At 43.6% G+C, this 21997-nt stretch overlaps 1 protein-coding gene across 17 annotated transcripts in view; it reads left to right on the top strand.

Moving 5' to 3' along the window:
* Positions 1-21997, top strand: part of ADGRL3 (adhesion G protein-coupled receptor L3) — a 526579-nt gene that overhangs the window by 264403 nt on the left and 240179 nt on the right. For all 17 annotated transcript variants that reach the window (XM_083718335.1, XM_083718333.1, XM_083718332.1 and 14 more), the window contains exon 5: positions 15617-15726. In XM_083718335.1, the coding sequence (XP_083574461.1) occupies positions 15617-15726 (110 nt within the window). The remainder of the gene's footprint in view (positions 1-15616; positions 15727-21997) is intronic.

Here is a 21997-nt window from a genome sequence, read left to right as displayed (position 1 = left end):
TGCATCCCCTTTGCTGGGTTGCTGCGCTGTGGGAACCACCGCTTGAGGCTTCGTTTGGCTTCTGGCTGGGCTTTCTGCCTTTGGCTCGGAGGGGCTCAGAAGTTGAACATACCTATGCTCTGAAAATCCCTTATTTTGGCTGCTGATCCCTTATTTTCGAGGCTACTGGTCCCTTATTTTCAAATCTGTAAGTTGACAGCTATGCCCGGGACTGGCTTAGTACTTCCCCTGGTTCAGATGATAAGAATAATAGAATCTCAGAAGAAATAGACCATGATGTCGTCAGCATATTGATGACTCCAAGCCCCAAATCTGCTGCTTCATACAGAGGTTAAATAACATTGGAATATGTATATATGTGTATCTTGGTGACCCGTGTTTTGTTTCTGGAAAAATAGATGTTGTGACTCACCATGAAGTTGTTACAGTGCCACACTTCTTAACAAGAACAAAAAAGAGGTGCTGGTATTGCGTATACCTTAAGTATCCCCTGGAAAAAAGCACTGTTGGTGACAATAAATCAGTGCAGTAGTTGTATAGCTTGGAATCAGATGGACAGTTTTTATCTTTTGACTCCAACCCATTTCCGGATTATTGTCTTCCAAGAGTCCGTCAAACCTCTGATAACCCTCAGGAATCTCCATAAGATGGCGCAAGCGAAAGCAAGGGCCCCTGAAGTGCTTTGTGGCACCTCAGTGATTCAGACATCAACAAAGTGCTGCAAACAAGCATCTGCTCAAAATCAAAAGTAATATCTCTAAACTTACCATAATGGCAGGTTGGGGTGCTAGGGAAAAGGAATAGCAAACACCAAGGTGTCAAAAGGATGCAAAAGGAGAGCTCCACTGTGGCTAGCTGGATTATCTTATAACAAAAGAAGATGGTTTTGACAGCATTCCTCAAAACTTTGGGGAGGCAGCAGTTTTCCAAGAGCAAAACCTCTCTCTCTAAGCTTGAAGAGGGTGCTGGCACGAGAAGAGGGGAAAAGCACGGAGGGACAGTTGTGATTGACAGGTCAAGCTTGTAATCAGAGGGAATTATTTTACCAAGGAAACAGTTCTTCCCACCCCAAAACCAACTTGCACAAAAGCCCCCGGCCCTACTGTTTTCAGTTTTCAAGGTTACCTCCTCAAGGGCACATCTTTTATATCTGCAGTTTTCAGAACAATTGCTCACAAAACACTAAGGGAGATCAAGTGATCCTCTCCCCCCCCCCCACCCCACAACTGCATTATCAGGCCTTGCAGAAAGAGCACTGCAGCTTTTATTCTGAACTTTTGCAGGGTTTTGTTCTGGGGTGGATTACCCAACTCTGTCCATTTTTAAATATATTTTTAGTTATGGACAGTTCGTTTTGGAAACACATTTTAGAGGTCGTTTAGTCGTGTCCAACTCTTCATGACCCCCTGGACCAGAGCACGCCATACACTTCTGTCTTCCACTAACTCCCGCAGTTTGGTCAGACTCATGCTGGTCACTTTGAGAACACTGTCCCACCACCTTGTCCTCTGTTGTCTCCTTCTCCTTGCGCCCTCCATCTTTCCCAACATCAGGGTCTTTTCCAGGGAGTCTTCTCTTCTCATGAGGTGGCCAAAGTCTTGGAACCTCGGCTTCAGGATCTGTCCTTCCAGTGAGCAGTCAGGGCTGATTTCCTTCAGAATGGATTGGTTTGATCTTCTTGTAGTCCATGGGACTCTCAAGAGTCTCCTCCAGCACCAGAATTCAAAAGCATCCATTCTTTTTAGAGGTATTCAGCACAAATATTCCTAGACCTCTCTGCCTGTGATTTGGCAGGCTTTCTTTGCATTGGAAAAGCTACTCTGGTTGTAATTTACGTTCACTGTATCAGAGAGATTGGGGAATCATAGAATCCTAGAGTTGGAAGAGACCACAAGGGCCATCGAGTCCAACCCCCTGCCAAGCAGGAAACACCATCAGAGCACTCCTGACATATGGTTGTCAAGCCTCTGCTTCAAGACCTCCAAAGAAGGAGACTCCACCACACTCCTTGGCAGCAAATTCCACTGTCAAACAGCTCTTACTGTCAGGAAGTTCTTCCTAATGTTTAGGTGGAATCTTCTTTCCTGTAGTTTGGATCCATTGCTCCGTGTCTGGAGCAGCAGAAAACAACCTTTCTCCCTCCTCTACGTGACATCCTTTTATATATTTGAACATGGCTATCATATCACCCCTTAACCTCCTCTTCTCCAGGCTAAACATGCCCAGCTCCCTTAGCCGTTCCTCATAAGGCATCGTTTGAGGAAATTATACTCTTTTTTAAAAAAAAAAAATTCCAGTAGTGACTGGTGGGCGTATGGAGCAGATTAAGAAACTCTTAACAGCAGCCCTTGTAAGAAGACCATTGAAACGATCCTTTTGAATTGTGGCAGGCTTTTATTTGTTTGTTTGTTTGTTTGTTTGTTTAAGCATATCTAAACTGCTTAATATTTAAAATTTCAAAGTGGTCTACAAAAATAAATTCTATGGGCAGCATTCAACTAAAGTTTACTTTGAGTAGACCTCTTGAAATTAATGCAGCTAATTTAGCTATGTTTGTTAATTTTAGTGGGTCTGCTTTAAATAAATCATGGTTGAATATCATCCTGGTGATCATCACAATCTAGTAATAACAGGGTCCAATCTGATGGTTCCAGAAAAGCCTGGACAAAACTATTTCTCTTTACAAGCCATCTAAAGCAATTGATGGGTGATGCTTCACATATGGCGCAGGGAAGGACATTGGAGGCTGCCAGGGGCAATAGCAGAAACTGAAGATTGATGGCCTCTAAAGGGAGACTGTTGCCTGCAAATTTCATCTAGTTCTGTCCAAAACTAATAACATTCTAGAATCTAGATGGTTCATTTTTGGGGAGGTGTAGTATTTTTACAAGTGTCTAGCACACAAAAAACAACCCCTGAATATATTTGCCTAGAATTTGACAGGCTTCACCCACTCTGAATGGCTACGATGCCTGCAATTTCTATCCACTTCTATGAAAAGAAGGGAGGGGAGGTTATAGTCATTTTAATTGTGGCACAGTTTCTCAAAAAACTGTGGCCAGTGTTTAATGGACCATTTGTGTATTAATGAAAGAACTCGCTATTTCCTTCTTCTGGAAGATATTTTCATATCCTGATGTTCAAAGTGAAGAGCTGTCTCTTCAAATTAAGAGCGAAGGGGAAGTGGAGCCCGAGCTTTCACTTTCGCTTCTTATAGTGAGGCATGCTGCTTGAGCCCTTTGCATGCTTAGCCATGCATTAACACTGAAGCTGTCACTTCTGGCTGAAAACCTCCGAATTTAGGCCTAAAGTCTTCATTGATTCCAGCCCTGTGCAACCTCCCCTGCCTGCCCTCGCTCACATTGGTATGCAAGGCCAGTCTCCTGACATAGATAAATGCAGAGTGCTCCTTTGTGACAGGGACTGGGCTCGTTAGGAAGTGCTTTAGCTGTCATAGGGCTCAATATAAGATGGATCAGCTAGCAGAATCTTACATTCTTTGGTCCTCCAGCAACAGAAGCTTGGGTTGTCCAGCTGTGAGCAACACATTCATTATCGCGGTACAAGGAGTCCAATTCACATGGCATTGTGCTGCCGATAATGGACGACCTACTTACCTCTAGGCTGGGCGCATTTGGCCATGAATGCAACCAAAGAAGGAGGAATTGCTGTGGCTTGAGAAGTCTCTCTAGCAAAGTCCCATAAATTCACTCCCTTGCTCACTGGCAAGCCCCTCTGCCACCTTCTGCATGCCCAGCACAAAAAGCCCCTTTCTGATTAACTCTGCAGTAGGCTCCAGAGGAAACCCAATGTGTGCAAGAAAAAAGCACCCCAAGGACAGACGGATTGTGACCACAAGTAAATGCTAAGTCATACCCTCCAATATTTCTCTGATGAAAATAAGGACATCCTATTCAACCAACAATTTATACCCTGTCCATCTGTCTGGGTTGTCCCAGAACTCTGGGCACCTTCCAACATATATTCAAACATAATGAAACATCAAACATTAAAAAAAAACCTATGCAGGGCTGCTTTCAGATGTCTTCTAAAGGTTGTGTTGTTACTTATCTCCATGGCTTGGGGTCACATAACTCCATACCCTCCGATGAAAATAGAGATGCCCTACCTTACTCTCCAACATTTCTCCAATGAAAATAGGGTTGTCCTGTGGAACAGCTCCCATCAGATGTCAAGGAAATAAACAACTATCTGACTTTTAGACGACATCTGAAGGCGGCCTTGTTTAGGGAAGTTTTTAATGTTTGATGTTTCATTCTGTTTTAATATTCTGTTGGGAGCCACCCAGATTGGCTGGGAAAACCCAGCCAGATGGACGGGGTACAAATTAATAGTAGTAGTAGTAGTAGTAGTAGTAGTTGTTGTTTTCTTTGCAGAGAATAGGCATCCTACATAAAATGCAATTTGCTGACCAGGAGAAACCATTGTGATCCCCTCCAGATGTGCTGGGCTCCAGCTCCCCCCCCCCAGCATGGTCATTGGGAAGGTGGAAGTTGTAGCGCAGCAACATATGCTACCCCTCCTAATTATTATTATTATTAATAATAATAATAATTAAATTTGTATACCACCCTTCATCTGTAGATCTCAGGGTGATTGACAACATAAAACAATACTAATTACAAAATTCATAATAAAAATAAGAACAAAATTTGAATGACCTTTAATATATGGTACCTGTATGTGTCTGTTGGATTCCTGGCTGCATTTCCTGAATGCACAGGGATAGAAGAAGTCTCATCTGTGGCCTCAACTGTGACTGTTCCATTATGCTCAGTTACTGAAATTTTCTGAGTGGGGAAAAGGCATCATCTTTTCAGTGGATTTCCTGAATACAAAATTCCATAGAAATTGGAATGTCCTGTTCAAATAAAACATATTCCTGAGAATTGGTTCCATGGATTTGGGGGTTAAGAGATTTACGGACAGTGCTATTTTTCCAGGAAAAAGAGGTACCAGAACTCACCATGAACACCTTCCTTGTTGTCTTACAATGGCAATGGTGCTCACCTGAGAGGTGCCGGAACTGAGTTCCAGGAGGTTCTGGCTGAAGAAAAGCCTTGCTTACAGATATAGTTGGCAATAGGCTGCTGTTCCTGAAACCAGCCAGCTGGTACTTAGAATAAGGAACTGTGATGAGCAAGAGCCTAGGATGCAGTGGAATAGCAGGCCATGCTGACAGTTCTTTGCACTGGGAATGAGTGATGAGCAACAGCTGGTCAACAAATAAACATGCAAGCATTATATATACATGCATGCAGATGTACCATTGTGGGAGGTAAGAGAAACATTAGCCCATGTCTCTGTGCCTTAAAATGGAGGATGGTAATGTTACTCTTCAAATTGTCATAGCCAACAACCCTTAACTTTCCGGTGGCATAGCAATATCTGTAGAGTGGGGTTGTACATCTTTATTGTGGCTGAAGGGATATATGTACAGGTCATTGGAGAACAAGTGTCCTTGCCCAAAAGCAGCTTTAATGTGAAACTATCAGCAGCTGTTCCTTTGATATCTCAACATCTGAGAAAATTCAGCTGTTTGTCTTCCAGTTTTTGCTTAATGGCAGTTTAGCATTTTGTCTGAACCCTGAATTGGTTAACTTCCACTGTGTTTTATTGCACAAAGCCAGATTCATAAATCACGATTTGAACTTGAGTTGTTTCAATAAACTGTAATCAAGGCTAACCATAGTTTGTCTGGGTTTCTGCATAGCAGTAAACCATAGTTAGGCAAAGCTGGAATCAAAAGCTTCTGATTTCTTTGCAGACATGCATTGACCCAAAGCTCATCCGAGTTTGTTCCAGTAGACATAAACCATAGTTGATGGTTTTGTTGGAATGTAGCCACTGTATGTATTGCAAGCAGCTTTCGTCTTTTCTGCCCTCAAAGTGTTCCTTCATTTGGCAAAAACATACCCTGTACCTGTAAACTGAGCCAACGTTGAGTGTACAGGTGCTTCCTCATATGAAAGAAATCGTTACAAAACATTAAGCAAGCTTTGAGTTTTGCCGAACTCTTCAGGCTAGAGGTTAAGCCAAGCAAGGATAGGTTGGTGTTAAAGCCCCAACATCTTCATTGGTTTCAGTCTTAAATTGGAGTGTGAAAAGAGTTAACAAACTTAATAGATAGACTCTCCTAGGAGCTATGCAGGTTTCAGGTTCCACCTAGAGGTAATGGGATCGAAAAATCGGATATTGGTTGACGCCCCCTTTTAAAATACAGTGGAACCTTGGAAGCTGAATACCTTTGTTGTCAAACAAATCGGGTGAGTGTTCTGGTTTGCAAACGTTCTTTGGAGCCCGAATGTCCAACGTGGCTTTTGACTGGCTGCAGGAGCTTCCTGCAGCCAATCGGAAGCCACGCCTTGGTTTCCAAACGTTTTGGAAGGCGAATGGACTTCTGGAACGGATTCCGTTCGACTTCCAAGATACCACTGTATATATAATTCAGCAGAGAGTGACAGTAATGAGAAACTTGGCCATTCTTACATGTTTACATTAGCAAAGTCAGATATTACTTTTGTAAGCGAAAAGATTAGGTAGATTAGGTAGCTTTATCAAAATAACAACAACAACAACACCTAGTGCTTGGAGGGAAGTGTACCCCAGAGAATAAAGTTCCATATTCAGGTGGTAAAAATACAGTTTTTTTAAATAATTACCAAAAGCAATCCTTGTATCATCCACACCACATGAACCATTAGAATATTAAGGGTAAGAAAGATGCTTTTCATAATGTTTCCACTGGTTTCACTTTCCTTCCTGATTGCTCTGAGCTCCTTGCATTTAATTTGAGTCAGATTAAGGACATTTACGTATAGAAGCTGACGCACAATGCAAACAACATTGCAAGGGATGCTGCTGTCTGGTTTCAGAAGAGGTAGCAGGGAGCCTTTATTTCCAGGCCAAACAAACCATCTCACCAACAGCAGTTGCTGAGTGATTGAGCTCTGTGTAAATCACTGGATTATCTGCTAAAATCCTGTGATTTCTGGGCATTAATTGCAAAGCAAACTCCATTTAGTTTACTGAGATGCTGAAAGGCAGCTGGAGATTAAGAGACAGATAACAAAAGAGGATTGGTAATGGTATTCAAAACCTTTCACCTTTAAATCATACACAGTACAAACCTTACTGTCTAAATTGCAAAAATTCCTTTCCCCCCAGAAGCTTAGAGCTTTTTTGTATGCAAAGCATCTTTTCCTCATTTTCCAAGTCAAACACTGTATTTAGAAGCTAGCGCTGCATACATTAATACTTACAAAGATTATAATGTTGTTTTTAATCTACTGCTAGACAGATCGAAACAAATGTGGAAATACCATTTCGAATCCAAGAACAAATGCAAAATTCAGACAGGAAGCCCACTGCAGCAAGCCCAGTGAGGGGAGAGATAACTCTAGGGCTGGTCCCCACGCAAGACCTTTGCGCCCCCCCCCCCCACCATTCAGCCAGCACTTAGAGTAAGAAACAATGAAAAATTGTCTGCCACCATGTGCAATAGTAAGCAGGTCTGTAAGCACCTGCAAGAACCATGATGTGGAATAACCAGTTAACAACAACAAAATTATTGGGGAAAGGATATGCATAAAAGTACCAATGAAAATTTAAAATTAAGCCAAAGTACAGTTGCGCTAGGTCTGTGTATGCTTTAAGATTGTTAACATGGGAAGAGCGAATGCAAGGATCCAAATAACCATGCGGAACATAGCAGTTGGGAGCCATCCCATGGCTCTGCAGCCCGTACCGTATTTTTCCGTGTATAAGACTATGTTTTTTACTAACAATTGGGGTCGTCTTATACGTGACTGGTGAATGCACAGGGCTTCGGGCTCTGGCTCTGGTGTGGGTGGTTCAGTGTCAGGGGCGTGACTGAGTTGGACGCCTGGGGAAAATCTGACTCTATAGATGAGGGAATACAGTCATAGAGCAAGAGTGGGTTCCTTTGACTCCCCTTCCTCCTGAGTTTCCACCCGCAGATAGAATAGTAGACTCAGAAGGCTCGCAGTCGGGGGGGAGGAAAGAGTCAGCATTGGGGGGATCGCTATGCAACCAGAGTAATTCATTTATGTTAGGTCTAATTTGAGACAAACGCTCATCTCCTCATCAGCACAAAGAAGCCTTCCTCTCTTCTGATCTTTCTTATTTGTCAGAGTTGAAAATCCCTGTTCACAAAAATATGTTGTGGAGAACGGGAGAATAATAGCTAGTGCTGTTCAAGGAAAGCATGTGTGTGTGTGTATGTTATATTATATATATAATATTTTGATGGTATACTACAGACAGTAACCATTCTGTGTGGTGGTTTCGTTCCCAGTCCCCAAGCACATCGGTGGGGTGCAGATAAGTGTGCCCTGCCCCATTCCACCCAGTCCAGCCCCCACTGCTCCCTCTTCTGGGTCCCAAAAGATGCTTGAATTGGCAATCACACATCAATTGGATGCCCCTAAAATGGTCGCTCCTGTATACTATACTACACTGAAATGTTGAAATATTCGTTTGATTGTCCTTGAATCTTCCCCACACACTTGCCATCATCTCCCAACACACTAGTGTGGTGCACCACACCCTTGGAGAACCACTGGCCTCCAGTAGTAAGGAAATGCAAGATGCGCTCACAAGGGCCCATCTAATAGTGCCACTGTATTCTGCTCTGGTCAGACCTCACCTGGAGTACTGTGTCCAGTTCTGGGCACCACAGTTCAAGAAGGACACTGACAAACTGGAACGTGTCCAGAGGAGGGCAACCAAAATGGTCAAAGGCCTGGAAACGATGCCTTATGATGAACGGCTAAGGGAGCTGGGCATGTTTAGCCTGGAGAAGAGGAGGTTCAGGGGTGATATGATAGCCATGTTCAAATATATAAAAGGATGTCACATAGAGGAGGGAGAAAGGTTGTTTTCTGCTGCTCCAGAGAAGCGGACACGGAGCAATGGATCCAAACTACAAGAAAGAAGATTCCACCTAAACATTAGGAAGAACTTCCTGACAGTAAGAGCTGTTTGACAGTGGAATTTGCTGCCAAGGAGTGTGGTGGAGTCTCCTTCTTTGGAGGTCTTGAAGCAGAGGCTTGACAACCATATGTCAGGAGTGCTCTGATGGTGTTTCCTGCTTGGCAGGGGGTTGGACTCGATGGCCCTTGTGGTCTCTTCCAACTCTAGGATTCTATGATTCTATGATTCTATGATCTGAGCCCTTCTCTACTGCTGGAACATGGATTGGTATGAGCAACCTTTGGCGCATGATGTCTCAGCTCCCTTGCACACCCAGAGAGTAGGCAATTTTCCTGAAAGTATTTCCTGCTGGGAGAGAAAGGGGAACCTGTTCAATGGCAACAGCCTCCGGGGACTGGATTAAGTCCATATAACAGGCAGCACTGACTTGCTCCTAACTCCTGATGTGATTGCTGTTGTCTACTGTTGGCAATAGAACTGTTCTCTAAAGGCAGCTAGTTTTTAAAGTGTGAATGACATCACTGATCATATCAAATCACAAAAGACAGAGAGGTTTTATATCATCTTCAACACATCACTGAAATGGGAAAGTACACAGTCACCAATCCATGTCTAGTAACCTTTAAACAGTGCATTTAAGCGTGACATTTCAATACACGCACTACTGAATATTTAGCTCTCTGATTTTATTTTATTTTTTGCTTTCTATTCTAATTCAACATTGCCACAGTGTTTCTATATCTTAATCTCCATTTTAAACTGATTTGTCGTGATGTTATAATCTATTCTATTATTCTGTTAATAACTGTGATTTTTAATTTGTTTTTATTTTGTACATTGTCCAGAGAGGTCATGTTATTGGGTGCCTGATAAATTGGCCATTAGATCTGTGTCCTAAGTCCCTAAACCAGAAAGTTCTAGGCAGAAGTCCGCCTGTACACACGGATCTTCATAGCTGGATTAGAGTGGCAGTAGACTGAGGAAGAATTAACAGCATAAACAACATTGATGTAACCAATTTATGACCACTGGTCTATCTTACAGCGCCTTCAGGGTGGCCTAAACCAGGGGTCACCAAAGGGGTCATCAAGGTCTTCATCTGGGCTCCAGACTATAAACTTTCATTTCATCCAGACTTCCTAGAAAGGAAGTTTTGAAGCAAAATAATTTCTGTGAAATGAAGCAGCCTGGCTGCTCCCTGCCTATGTTTTAGCTGATGTGTCAGAGCTGTACAGCTTGATAAGTTGGTTGTTTGGACACCAAGGTATTGGCATTCATGGGGTCCTAAATCACTTCTGTTTTCCCTTCCTCTTTAGCACACTTTTCCTGCTTCTGCCTTGTTTTCTAGTCCTTTGACTCTCCATAACTTGCCCTTCACTCAGCAACTGGTAGTGGACTCATCTGAGATCAGGTCCCTAGACATTATTTTCTGCAAATATTACTACAGTGGTACCTCATGTTACGTACCGCCCCCCCCTTAAGAATGCTGTGGGTTACACACTCCGCTAACCCAGAAGTAGATGCCCCTTGTTGCAACCTTTGCTCTGGGATGCAAGCGGAAATTGCTGTGGGAGGCGCCATGAGCGAAAGCGCGCCTTGATGTTACGAGCGGTTTCCTGCTACGAACGGACCTCGGGAACGGATTAAGTACGTAACACGAGGTAGCACTGTACACAGCAATTGCCAGTGGATATAAATAATCTCCCCTCACCCCAAAAACATGTTAAAACTTTTAAAAAAAAGGTTAGACATGTCTCCTGCTGTGCAGGGGTTTTAAAAACAAGCCACTCAAAGAGAATTCACTGCAGAAAGTCTGTGCAGCAGCCAGTTAAGCCTCCTCTGCCATGGAAATACAATTATGGGGAAAGTATCACCATGACTGTGCTCTCTCTAATGCACACCTTCCAACATTTCTCTGATGAAAATAAGGACGTCCTATTCCATTATGAACCTAGACAGCATCTTAAAAAGCAGAGACGTCACCTTGCCAACAAAGGTCCGTATAGTTAAAGCTATGGTTTTCCCAGTAGTGATGTATGGAAGTGAGAGCTGGACCATCAAGAAGGCTGATCGCCGAAGAATGGATGCTTTTGAATTCTGGTGCTGGAGGAGACTCTTGAGAGTCCCATGGACTGCAAGAAGATCAAACGCATCCATTCTGAAGGAAATCAGCCCTGAGTGCTCACTCGAAGGACAGATCCTGAAGCTGAGGCTCCAAGACTTTGGCCACCTCATGAGAAGAGAAGACTCCCTGGAAAAGACCCTGATGTTGGGAAAGATGGAGGGCACAAGGAGAAGCGGACGACAGAGGATGAGATGGTTGGATGGTGTTCTTGAAGCTACCAGCATGAGTTTGATCAAACTGCGGGAGGCAGTGGAAGACAGAAGTGCCTGGCGTGCTCTGGTCCAGGGGGTCACAAAGAGGTGGACACCACTAAATGACTAAACAACAACATTCCATTATTATTATTATTATTATTATTATTATTATTATTATTATTATACCCCACCACTTTAGGCAGCTTCCAACATATAAAAACATAAAAACATGTTAAACAATAAAAAGTTTCCTATACAGCGTTGCCTTCAGATGCCTTCTAAAGGTTGTCTAGCTACTTATCTCCTTGGCTCAGGAGTCACATAACTCCATACCCTCTGATGAAATTAAGGATGTCCTACCATATCTGCCACATTTCTCCGATGAAAATAGGAACAAAAGCGGGACATTCCAGGATCAAATCAGAAACCAGGACGGCTTCTGTAAATCCAGGACTGTCCCTGGAAAATAGGGGCACTTGGAGGGTCTGCTAATGTTGTGTTATGTCATGCTCTCCATGACAGCCATTTTGTGTTTTGCCATGCCCCTCCACCATGGCAGCCATTTTGTGACTGACACCCACAGCGCTCTCTCTAAATTCATGATGTGCCTACTGGTCCAAAACGGCTGGTGATTCCTGGCCTAAACAGAGAACGTCACAAACTTCAATATAAGAACTTCAGTTTATTCACCATGTTTGCTTCCTCTGATGTGCTGTCTAATAGTAGATATACTTCAATGTTAATGCTTCTGAAGAAGGAATTCCTTAAACAGAACTGTAATGTTTTTCTTTTCATGGACCCGAGGGTTAAAGATGTAATCAAAGATGGAAATCCAAATAATCTGCAATTTTCTTCATTAGGAAAGCTCTCTTATTTATTGTATTTATGGATCTTTCTGAATATGAAATTAATGGCTTTCTGGCCTACGCTGTGAAGCAATTATCTGGATTCTGCAATGCTTGTACAGGAAAGTCCTGCCACATGCTGAATGCAGTTGGTTTATTGACAGGTTTTAATTATATCTCTGGCTTCCTACAGCTTTTGGGGAGGATTGCTTTTCAGTGACGAAGCTGAAGAATATTTCTGTTCACTAGCCTATAAATCCTGCTCTCATTAAAACAATCAGCCAGCTACAGTTTTGACAGCAGATTGATATTTTTACATTCCACTTGAGAAAAGTCTTCACAGCTCTACTTGTCTTGTTGGATTTTGATTTTTTTGAGCCAGATTCACTAGTCTTAAATGTGCATATATTATGCAAAATGCCATTCCAGTTTTTTTGCATGCTCTTGGCATTATGCAGATGTTCCTGGTATAAGTTCCAAGCATGACATAAATGAACGTATTACTACTTTTACTACATTTTGAGCAGCAAGGGGCATGGCACTTCCATGTGCTTGGAAGGAGGCAGTGGGTGGTTATGCTGTTTCTTAACATTTATGCGCATTTGCAGGTTTAACACATTAAACATTCCAGCCGAAAGCCATTGACCCCATATAATCTCCAGGGCCAATACCAGCACCCCAAGATAGCTGTAGAGATCAAACTTGACTTTCTACCTTTCTCAGGGCTCAGCTGCACTGAAGGTTAATGAGGATTTCAAGCTGCTTATGTCGCCATTTTGTGTGTGTGTGTGTGTGCGCGCGCGCATCCACACAACGTCCCACTCATCCACGTGTTAGGCACACTTCCCCCACCACCACTAAATTCAGATATTCCTGATCCATGGGGATATTCTGATATGGGAAGAAAATCCAATATGAAATGTGTGCTACCTGACTGTGAATGTGTGGTAGTGCATTGTGTGGCTGGGTTTTATTAACATAAAAGGTGCAACAGTGTTTCACAGGAGCAATTAAGAATCCTTGCCTGGTTGGAGCGACATATATGCCTGTTGCCTGCTCTTTTGTGTAAATCTGGTATATCAGAAAACTTGTGTTTCAGTTAAAAAATAAACACACTCAGGAAGGTAACAAATAGCTGCAAATACACTCAAAAGCATGGGTAGGCAAACTAAGGCCCGGGGGCCGGATCCGGCCCAATCGCCTTCTAAATTTGGCCCGTGGACAGTCTGGGAATCAGCATGTTTTTACATGAGTAGAATGTGTCCTTTCATTTAAAATGCATCTCTGGGTTATTTGTGGGGGTTGCCTGGTGTTTTTACATGAGTAGAATGTGTGCTTTTAATTAAAATGCATCTCTGGGTTATTTGTGGGACATTGGTTCATTCCCCCCCCCCAAAAAAAAATATAGTCCAGCCCCCCACAAGATCTGAGGGACAGTGGACCGCCCCCCTGCTGAAAAAGTTTACTGACCCCTGCTCAAAAGGGACATCGGCTTTCCTGGCTTGGAATGTCGCACACATCTTTAAAAATTATTTTATGGCTCACTTTGTGTAAATCCAGTGCGTTGCAAAACTTGTACAGTGGTACGTCGGGTTACATACGCTTCAGGTTACAGACGCTTCAGGTTACAGATGCTGCTAACCCAGAAATATTACCTCTGGTTAAAAACTTTGTTTCAGGATGAGAACAGAAATCGTGCTTTGGCAGCGTGGCGGCAGCAGGAAGCCCCATTAGCTAAAGTGGTGCTTCAGGTTAAGAACAGTTTCAGGTTAAGTATGGACCTCCGGAACGAATTAAGTACTTAACCCGAGGTACCACTGTATTTTAAAATAAAATAAAAACTTTTTTTAAAAAAAAATACCTGCACACAGGCTCACAATGAACCTCAGGTTTCCAGAACTTAAAGTGTTACTAAGGGGAAGTACTAACTGGGAACAACAGACACTGTGAATATATTCCACCAACTAGTGTGGATGGAAAGATCGATTTGGGAGGCATAAAATCGCAAGTGCTCGTGTGTGGATGGAGGTGCAAAAATGCACCCAGGAAAACAGCAAGCCACACATGCACGTCCCAAAGTGCAGAAACAGCCTCAGTCTCAGTCTTTCCGGATTGCAGTCTTCTTCAAAAACATTTAGATTTACATCATCCTAAAATATATATTTTAAAAAATGAGGGAAGGAGCTAAACTAAGCACTGGGAGCCATGACCTTTTGCAGAAACGACTCTCACCTTCCAGAGGAGTGTGCAATTATTTTCTAATCATTTACCTATAATTTACTAGCAAACTGTGTGTCTGGGAAACTAGTAAAGCAGTGTCCTTGGGTACCACTGGATACATTAACCTTTTCCTTCCCAAAGTTCCACTTGAAGCTGCCCTCTATTGAGGCAGGTCATTGGTCCACTGGTCTAATGTTGTCTAGTGTTTGGGAAACACTCCTGTAATGAATGTGAGAGATGATGACTTGCCTGAGGCCACTGGAGGTGTTCAAGGCAGAAGCATGGGTTTTTGTGGCAATAGTTTAGTGGCTTTTCAGCCCAAGGGTCACATCCTGCACCATACCAGTGGCTGGTCATATGAGAGGTCAAAAGTGAGTGGTGCAAAACAGGTGTGAGTCTTCCAGAAGGCCCTCTGTCTGGTTCCCTGTAACCTCACTTCTCACGATGAGGGAACCACCAGAAGGCCCTCGGAGCTGGACCTCAGTGTCCCGGCTGAACGATGGGGGTGGAGATGCTCCTTCAGGTATACTGGACCAAGGCTGTTTAGGGCTTTCAAGGTCAGCACCAACACTTTGACTTGTGCTCGGAAACGTACTGGGAGCCAATGCAGATCTCTCAGGACTGGTGTTATGTGGTCTCGGCGGCCACTCCCAGTCACCAGTCTAGCTGCCGCATTCTGGATTAATTGCAGTTTCCGGGTCACCTTCAAAGGTAGCGCCATGTAGAGCGCATTGCAGTAGTCCAAGCGGGAGATAACCAGAGCATGCACCACTCTGGCGAGACAGTCCGCGGGCAGGTAGGGTCTCAGCCTGCTTACCAGATGGAGCTGGTAGACAGCTGCCCTGGACACAGAATTAACCTGCGCCTCCATGGACAGCTGTGAGTCCAAAATGACTCCCAGACTGCGCACCTGGTCCTTCAGGGGCACAGTTATCCCACTCAGGACCAGGGAATCCCCCCCACACCCGCCCGCTCACACATCCATCCAAGCAAGAGGTATTGTCCAAGTCTGGTGTCCTCCAGCCACTGGAGCAGAGCCAGTGAGGGGTGTGGTCTGGATAAAGAAGCTTAGGAAAGAGAAGTGGTCTAGGGAGCCCTGAAGGACTGCATTCATCTCCTGGACCTGAGGTTCGTCACTCCACCAATAATCATAATCATAATTGCAGCACATTGGATGTTTATTTAAATTTGGATCCACAATATAAATATTTCCTTCCATTGCGTCTCTGCTCTTACTTTGCTCCTTTCTCTTTCAGGTGCAGCAACCGGACGCAGTGTGCTGTGGTGGCAGGTCCAGATGTGTTTCCTGACCCTTGTCCAGGAACATACAAATATCTAGAAGTGCAATATGAATGTGTCCCTTACAGTATGTATACCACCTTCTTATCATTCTTTTTCTTTCTGTGCATGAATGAGAATTTTTGACTGTACAGTTGTTTCCCCCAAGGGATTGTAAAATCACTTTGTCGTCCTGTAGGAGAATCGGTGTGCTATTTTACCCTATTTCCACTGGGTAAGGAAGTTCCTAGTCTGAATCGTGCTTTTGCCAACAGCTGGCCCAAGGAAAGCCGCTCCCACTCTGCCTTACACACCTCCATTTCCGAAATAATACTATGGTGGTTTTCATTGATAAGATCTCATGTCGCAAGATGTGGTAATGGCAGTGGCTTAGATAGGCTTAAGACGCCATTAAACATGTCCATGTTGGGTTCATTTGCCCAAAGCTATTGCTAAAGAGGCTATATTTAACCTCCAGGGTTCAAAGCAGTTTTGGGGAGGAAGTAAACAATGACAATAATAATAAGTAAACAATAAACTTCCTTTATGCTTTTCGTTTGTGTTCTTCCCATAAAACATATCATATCATTCTCACTGTGGGGAATGAGACGCTGTCCTAAATGAGTATTTGGTCTGATTCACCATGGCTTTTCTCAAATTCTTATGAAAAGTATTTTGAATGCCCCCTCCCCGCCCACAAAATGTTATATAAATGCTAAGCAGTATGAACATTGTAGGTGCATGTTACCCGACGGTGGTGGTTTGTATTATTGACGTTTCATAATTATGCTTAAGTAGAGCACCTCCTTGCATTTTTGGAACAGAAATAGAAAGTGTCTTGATACGAAAACAAGCCATGTCCGTTTTCTTACTGAATTGTACCTTTCTACACCAATGGCATTTCTTCAAGCTCTTTTCAGCGCTAAAATTCAGCTTTGGAGGCATTGCTGTAGCTGCGTATTGGAATATCGCTGGACTAGAACAATGTCAAGTTGTTTTTTAAAAAAGTATCACACTGTTTGATTTTCAAAAAAGTAGGCAAAGCTTTTTACACTCCTGCTGAAAGAAACAATAACACTTTAAAAAAAGAAGAAAAAGAAAGAGTGCTATAGCAAGTAATAATTTACTTTACCAAGGGCTTCTCTCTACAGTTAGCACTGCAAGGATGAATTGGAGAGCTGCCTTTTGGGTGGTTCCCCTTTGCAGAGAGAGTACACACACATGAGTTCATTAGTGACAGACCACGTGTTATCTTCTCTGTCTGGAAGTGACACATTAGGGTCTTAGGTGACTTTTGGACCCGAGATCCTTTTTGATCAGGGATGCCAGAGGCTGAACCATATTTGTTTATTTCCCGAAACATAGATGGTGTTCGATTGTAAAAACAACCACAGGCGCCTCAAATCACAACCTGTGTGGAGGGCAGGTGGCCTTAACCACTGAATTTTGAGCCTACCGCATAAAAGAGAGATATCTGAACACTGAGCAGCTCCAACTGTGTATATGTCAGGATGCAGAATGTCTACTCGCCCTACATGCATTTGTGTATTCGTCATTTTTGTGCTGCTTTTCAATTTTAAGTATTTTAGGTGTTTCCAGGGCAGTCCTTTCATCACCTTTTGTGCGTAGGGATCAATTGCAGACATTTAAAGTATGAAAGGAGGCACATGTACCGCATCACATCTGGGATTTTTGTAAATAAGTGTGTGAGAACTGACTCTATAATAATAATAATTAATAATAATAATAAATAGTGATAATAATTTTATTTGAATCCCGTCCTCCTCAGCCGAGGCTGAGCTCAGAGCGTCTAACATCATAAAAACAACACAATATGCATAAAAACAGACATCAGTTAATTAAAATACATCTTAAAATTAATTCAGACAAGTTAAAATCTGAGCAGGTGGCAATTATCAGGTTGGAATTGAGAGTGGTTAATAATTGCCAAGACCAACTGTTTCCACTGATCATAACAAGGACCTGTGAGCGGGTTGGGGGTCTCCTTGGGGCTTGTTTTATACAAAGGAAAGTAAGTCAAACTGCGCCCTGACCAAAGGCCTGGCGGAACAGCTCCGTCTTGCAGGCCCTGCAGAAAGATGTCAAATCCCACAGGGCCCTGGTCTGTTGTGGGAGAGCGGTCCACCAGGCTGGGGCTCTCCAACATTTCAGACGTGAATATAGGGACACTTGTACTTCAGTAGGTAGGGGCTAGGAGTGGCGTCTGGGAGTCCAAAGACATGGGCAGATGGGCAGCAGTGGACAAGTCCAATCCTTAGTCAACTGAGCTACAAGCAAGAAATGAGTCCAGTCAAATGCATGTGATAACGCATTATAATTGTATTTTTACCATTCAGAGGATGGTGTTTACATTTTACAGCTAAGGCACAGCAATAACAGTATTTGGGTCGGTCAGTGAATGCATTGCATGGAATTCTTAAGCCAAAATAACTGTTAAATAATCATAAAGATCATATCCATGAGAAGGTTGCCTCTGAACATGTGCTTAGCCTGGGATTTTCAGCATGTGGGATAAGCCCAGAGTCGTTACTACAAAATGTTAGATTAGTTTCAACCCCCTTCCCTCATTCCAGAAGCTATTTTAAAAAAATAAAAAGTGAAAGTGGGCACCATTCTTTTGTTCAGCTTGGTATTTTATCAATTAATTAAGGAAATGGAAATCAGAATATACTTCCCTGACCCAAATCCTTTCCGCCCTCAGCCCTACAGCCTGCAAACTTCCACTGCGGCTGAGAGAGCAGAAACAGGCACCATCATCAAGGGGTTTTCAAAATATAATGTTATAGGATTAGTGAGGGGGTTATCTTTAGGGTTCCCTCTGTGATTTTATACATGCAAAATGAGATTTGCTGAAGGAGTCGAACCAGTCTTGTTATAAAGTTGAAGGCTCTGGCCACGTATTTTAAGAATCTCTTTCTTTGCATGACTGGAAAGTACAGATGACTTGTTGCCACAAAAACTGCTATTTGGAAATGATGTCCTTGGTGAGAGTGAGAGAACAGTAGACCTGGGACAGTGTCCTCTAAGACAGAGACCTGACTTGTTCTCTGTGCTGAATTTAAAGCAATGACTTTTCTGTGAGTGGGGGCAGAAAGCTAATGAGCATTAGGAAGGAAACAGAACAGGCCGCATCAATAGCAAATACCACTCCTCCCCTTCAGTTTCAATCCATAGGAGAATGAATGGAGGCTATCTTAGAGTAGGGGAATCAGGAGCGCCTTAATGCATAAATAATATCCGGAGTGGTTTTGCACCCTGCGAAACCAGCTCCTTCTGGAGAGACATTATAGGTTGCTGTCAGGTTTAAGCTCCATGTTTATTCCGAGGAAATTGGTCTTATGCGGGTTAAACCACAGAGCCTAGGACTTGCCGATCAGAAGGTCGGCGGTTCGAATCCCCGCAATGGGGTGAGCTCCCGTTGCTCAGTCCCAGCTCCTGCCAACCTAGCAGTTCGAAAGCACATCAAAGTGCAAGTAGATAAATAGGTACCACTCTGGCGGCAAGGTAAATGGTGTTTCCGTGCGCAGCTCTGGTTCGCCAGAAGCAGCTTAGTCCTGCTGGCCACATGACCCGGAAGCTGTACGCTGGCTCCCTCGGCCAGGAAAGCGAGATGAGCGTCGCAACCCCAGAATCGGCCACGACTGGACCTAATGGTCAGGGGTCCCTTTACCTTTTTATATGGTGGTACCTCGGGTTAAGTACTTAATTTGTTCCGGAGGTCCGTACTTAACCTGAAACTGTTCTTAACTTGAAGCACCACTTTAACTAATGGGGCCTCCCGCTGCTGCTGCGCCACCAGAGCACGATTTCTGTTCTCATCCTGAAGCAAAGTTCTTAACCCGAGGTACTATTTCTGGGTTAGCGGAGTCTGTAACCTGAAGCATATGTAACCTGAAGTGTATGTAACCTGAGGTACCACTGTATAGGCATGATAATTGTATTTTTACCATTCAGAGGAAAGTGTTTACATTTTCCAGCTAAGGCACAGCAATAACAGTATTTGGGTTGGTCAGTGAATGCATTGCAAAAAATTCTTAAGCCAAAATAACTGTTAAGTAATCATAAAGATCACCCTGGATCTTCTCCTAGGCATGGCAGTTGGTTGTGTTGTTTCTGTTTCTGTTTGTGATGCTATGGAGGAGCATTTATCATGCCAGGGCCCACGGCAATCTGAAGCGGAGCTCTTTTTCAGCCTTGCCATTGAAGACCCTCCAACTATAGATGCTAGAGTTTGAAGTCGGGGACTTACTGTACATAGAAAGCATTTTTTAAAAATAAAAATAAATAAACTCTCAGAGCATCCTTCCCATACTTACTTGTACTGGGCTTGCAATTTTCTCATTGCTCCCTCATCTTTTCTCCTCAAGGCCTGGATTTCTCTGCTCTGAAATTATCCCCCATCCCCTTGCATTAGGCTAGCATGACTCTGGCATTTCATGGAGCGATGTGAAATCAAAACTCATTGCTTCACTCGTACCGTTGCGTAGAGGGACTGAGCCAGGAGGAGGTGAACATCAATCTTGCCACAAGTTTGTAAGGTGTCCTCATGAATCGCCGCTGTGCTCGTTCATCATCCCAAGATGGCTTCAGCACTTCAGCTTGTTCCTAAGCTGTAAGACTTCGACAATAAACTCTCTAGGCAGAGTCCCTGTCCCTTCTGTCTTCCATGTCGTGATTAGAATAGTGTTGACACTTAATCAGCTTTAATTAGCACTGGTAGGGCTGCAAGGTTATCCAACCTTTCATAAGCATCTGTATAAATCCCAGATAATCCCATCAGGCAGTGATCCACACAGACAATCGCCTCCAGACGAGAAAGGTCACGGGCATGATGTGACAGGAAACATTCGTCGGAAAGGAAACAATAATAATGATGATAACGATAATAACAGTAGTGTGTTTAGGTGCTTAAAGTGCTTCACGTACATTATGGGATTAATCCTTAAACATGAATTGGCATCATTATCCCTGTATTGCACATGAGCTGAGAGGCGTGCAGGGCGGGAGCTGAGAGCAAAAAGCGTGTGCCAGAATCTGATAAGAGGCCAGATAAAAGCAGGGACTTCCCCTATCCCTGCTTTGTAGCCAACCCTCTCCACCAACTCTTGAAATACAAGTCTTTTCCTTCCTGAAAGGGATTTGTTTTTATGCCTTTCACACATGCATCAAATTATGTCATCATGACAGACATTGTGGATTTAGAGTGTTGGCGAGACCTCTACAGTTGTACCTCGGAACTCGAACAGAATCCATTCCGGAGGTCCGTTTGACTTCCAAAACATTCAACTTCCAAAGCGTGGCTTCTGATTGGCTGCAGGAAGCTCCTACATCAAATCGGAAGTCACAGAAGCCCTGTCGGACATTTGGCTTCCAAAAGAATGTTTGAAAACTGGAACACTCACTTCCGGTTTTCGATGGTTCCGAAGCCGGAACGTTTGACTCCCAAAGCGTTCGGGAGCCGAGGTACGACTGTATTACTTCTTGCTCCTATTAAGACTCCAGGCCACTCCTGGAGGTACAGTTCGGAAATGAGTAGGCTCCAGTTTACTTGCAGGCCCTTCCCATTTGTATGAGAGGCAAGATGAGGTTGTGTGCGGAAACATTTTTATCATGGAAAGAGCATGCTATAGGAATTAAAAGTTGTTCTTTGTTCCCACCCCTCCTTACCCAGCTTGCTTCGAAAATCTAATCCCCAGTCTGTGCTACTAAAGGGGTGGGGGGGTTGGACCCTGTTCCGGCGGGGAGGGCTCTGCTGTTGTGGAGGTCCCTGCTGTTTCTGGTGGGGTGGAAACTACTGTGGAAAGCCCCCAAATGTTCCTCAGATGTCTTCAGATGTCGGGTTTGTATCCACAGCGGGGTGATTCACCTACTGAAGACAGATCCCAGTCATTTTTACTGCCTTCCTTTTAAAAGGCATGGTTGTTTTTCGGAGGAGAGTCTCTGAGAACAACGCAAATGAAGGAGAAGGGTAGAATAAAACAGACAGGGTGAGAGAAGGCAAAAAGCAGAGAGAAAAGTAAACCTTTGTTTATGCAGGAGGAAATGTCGCAGGTCTGAAAAAGTTGAACACTCCTGTTCTAGAGGGAGAAGATAACATTCCCAGTGAATATTGCCTGCATTTGCACAGTTGACCTCATGCTGAATTCAGTGTTCATAGGACCAAAGAAGAGATTCACCACCTCTTCTAATGCTAGAATGCTGTAAGTAAATGTAAAGGGACCCCTGAGCGTTAGGTCCAGTCATGACCGACTCTGTGGTTGCGGCGCTCATCTCGCTTTACTGGCGGAGAGAGCCGACGTACAGCTTCCGGGTCATGTGGCCAGCATGACTAAGCCTCT

The sequence above is a fragment of the Podarcis gaigeae genome (assembly GCF_964106915.1).
Source record: "Podarcis gaigeae genome assembly, chromosome: 17".
NCBI lineage: Eukaryota > Metazoa > Chordata > Lepidosauria > Squamata > Lacertidae > Podarcis > Podarcis gaigeae.
The sequence above is the reverse complement of the archived record's forward strand: the minus strand, read 5'-3'. Positions and strand labels throughout refer to the sequence as shown.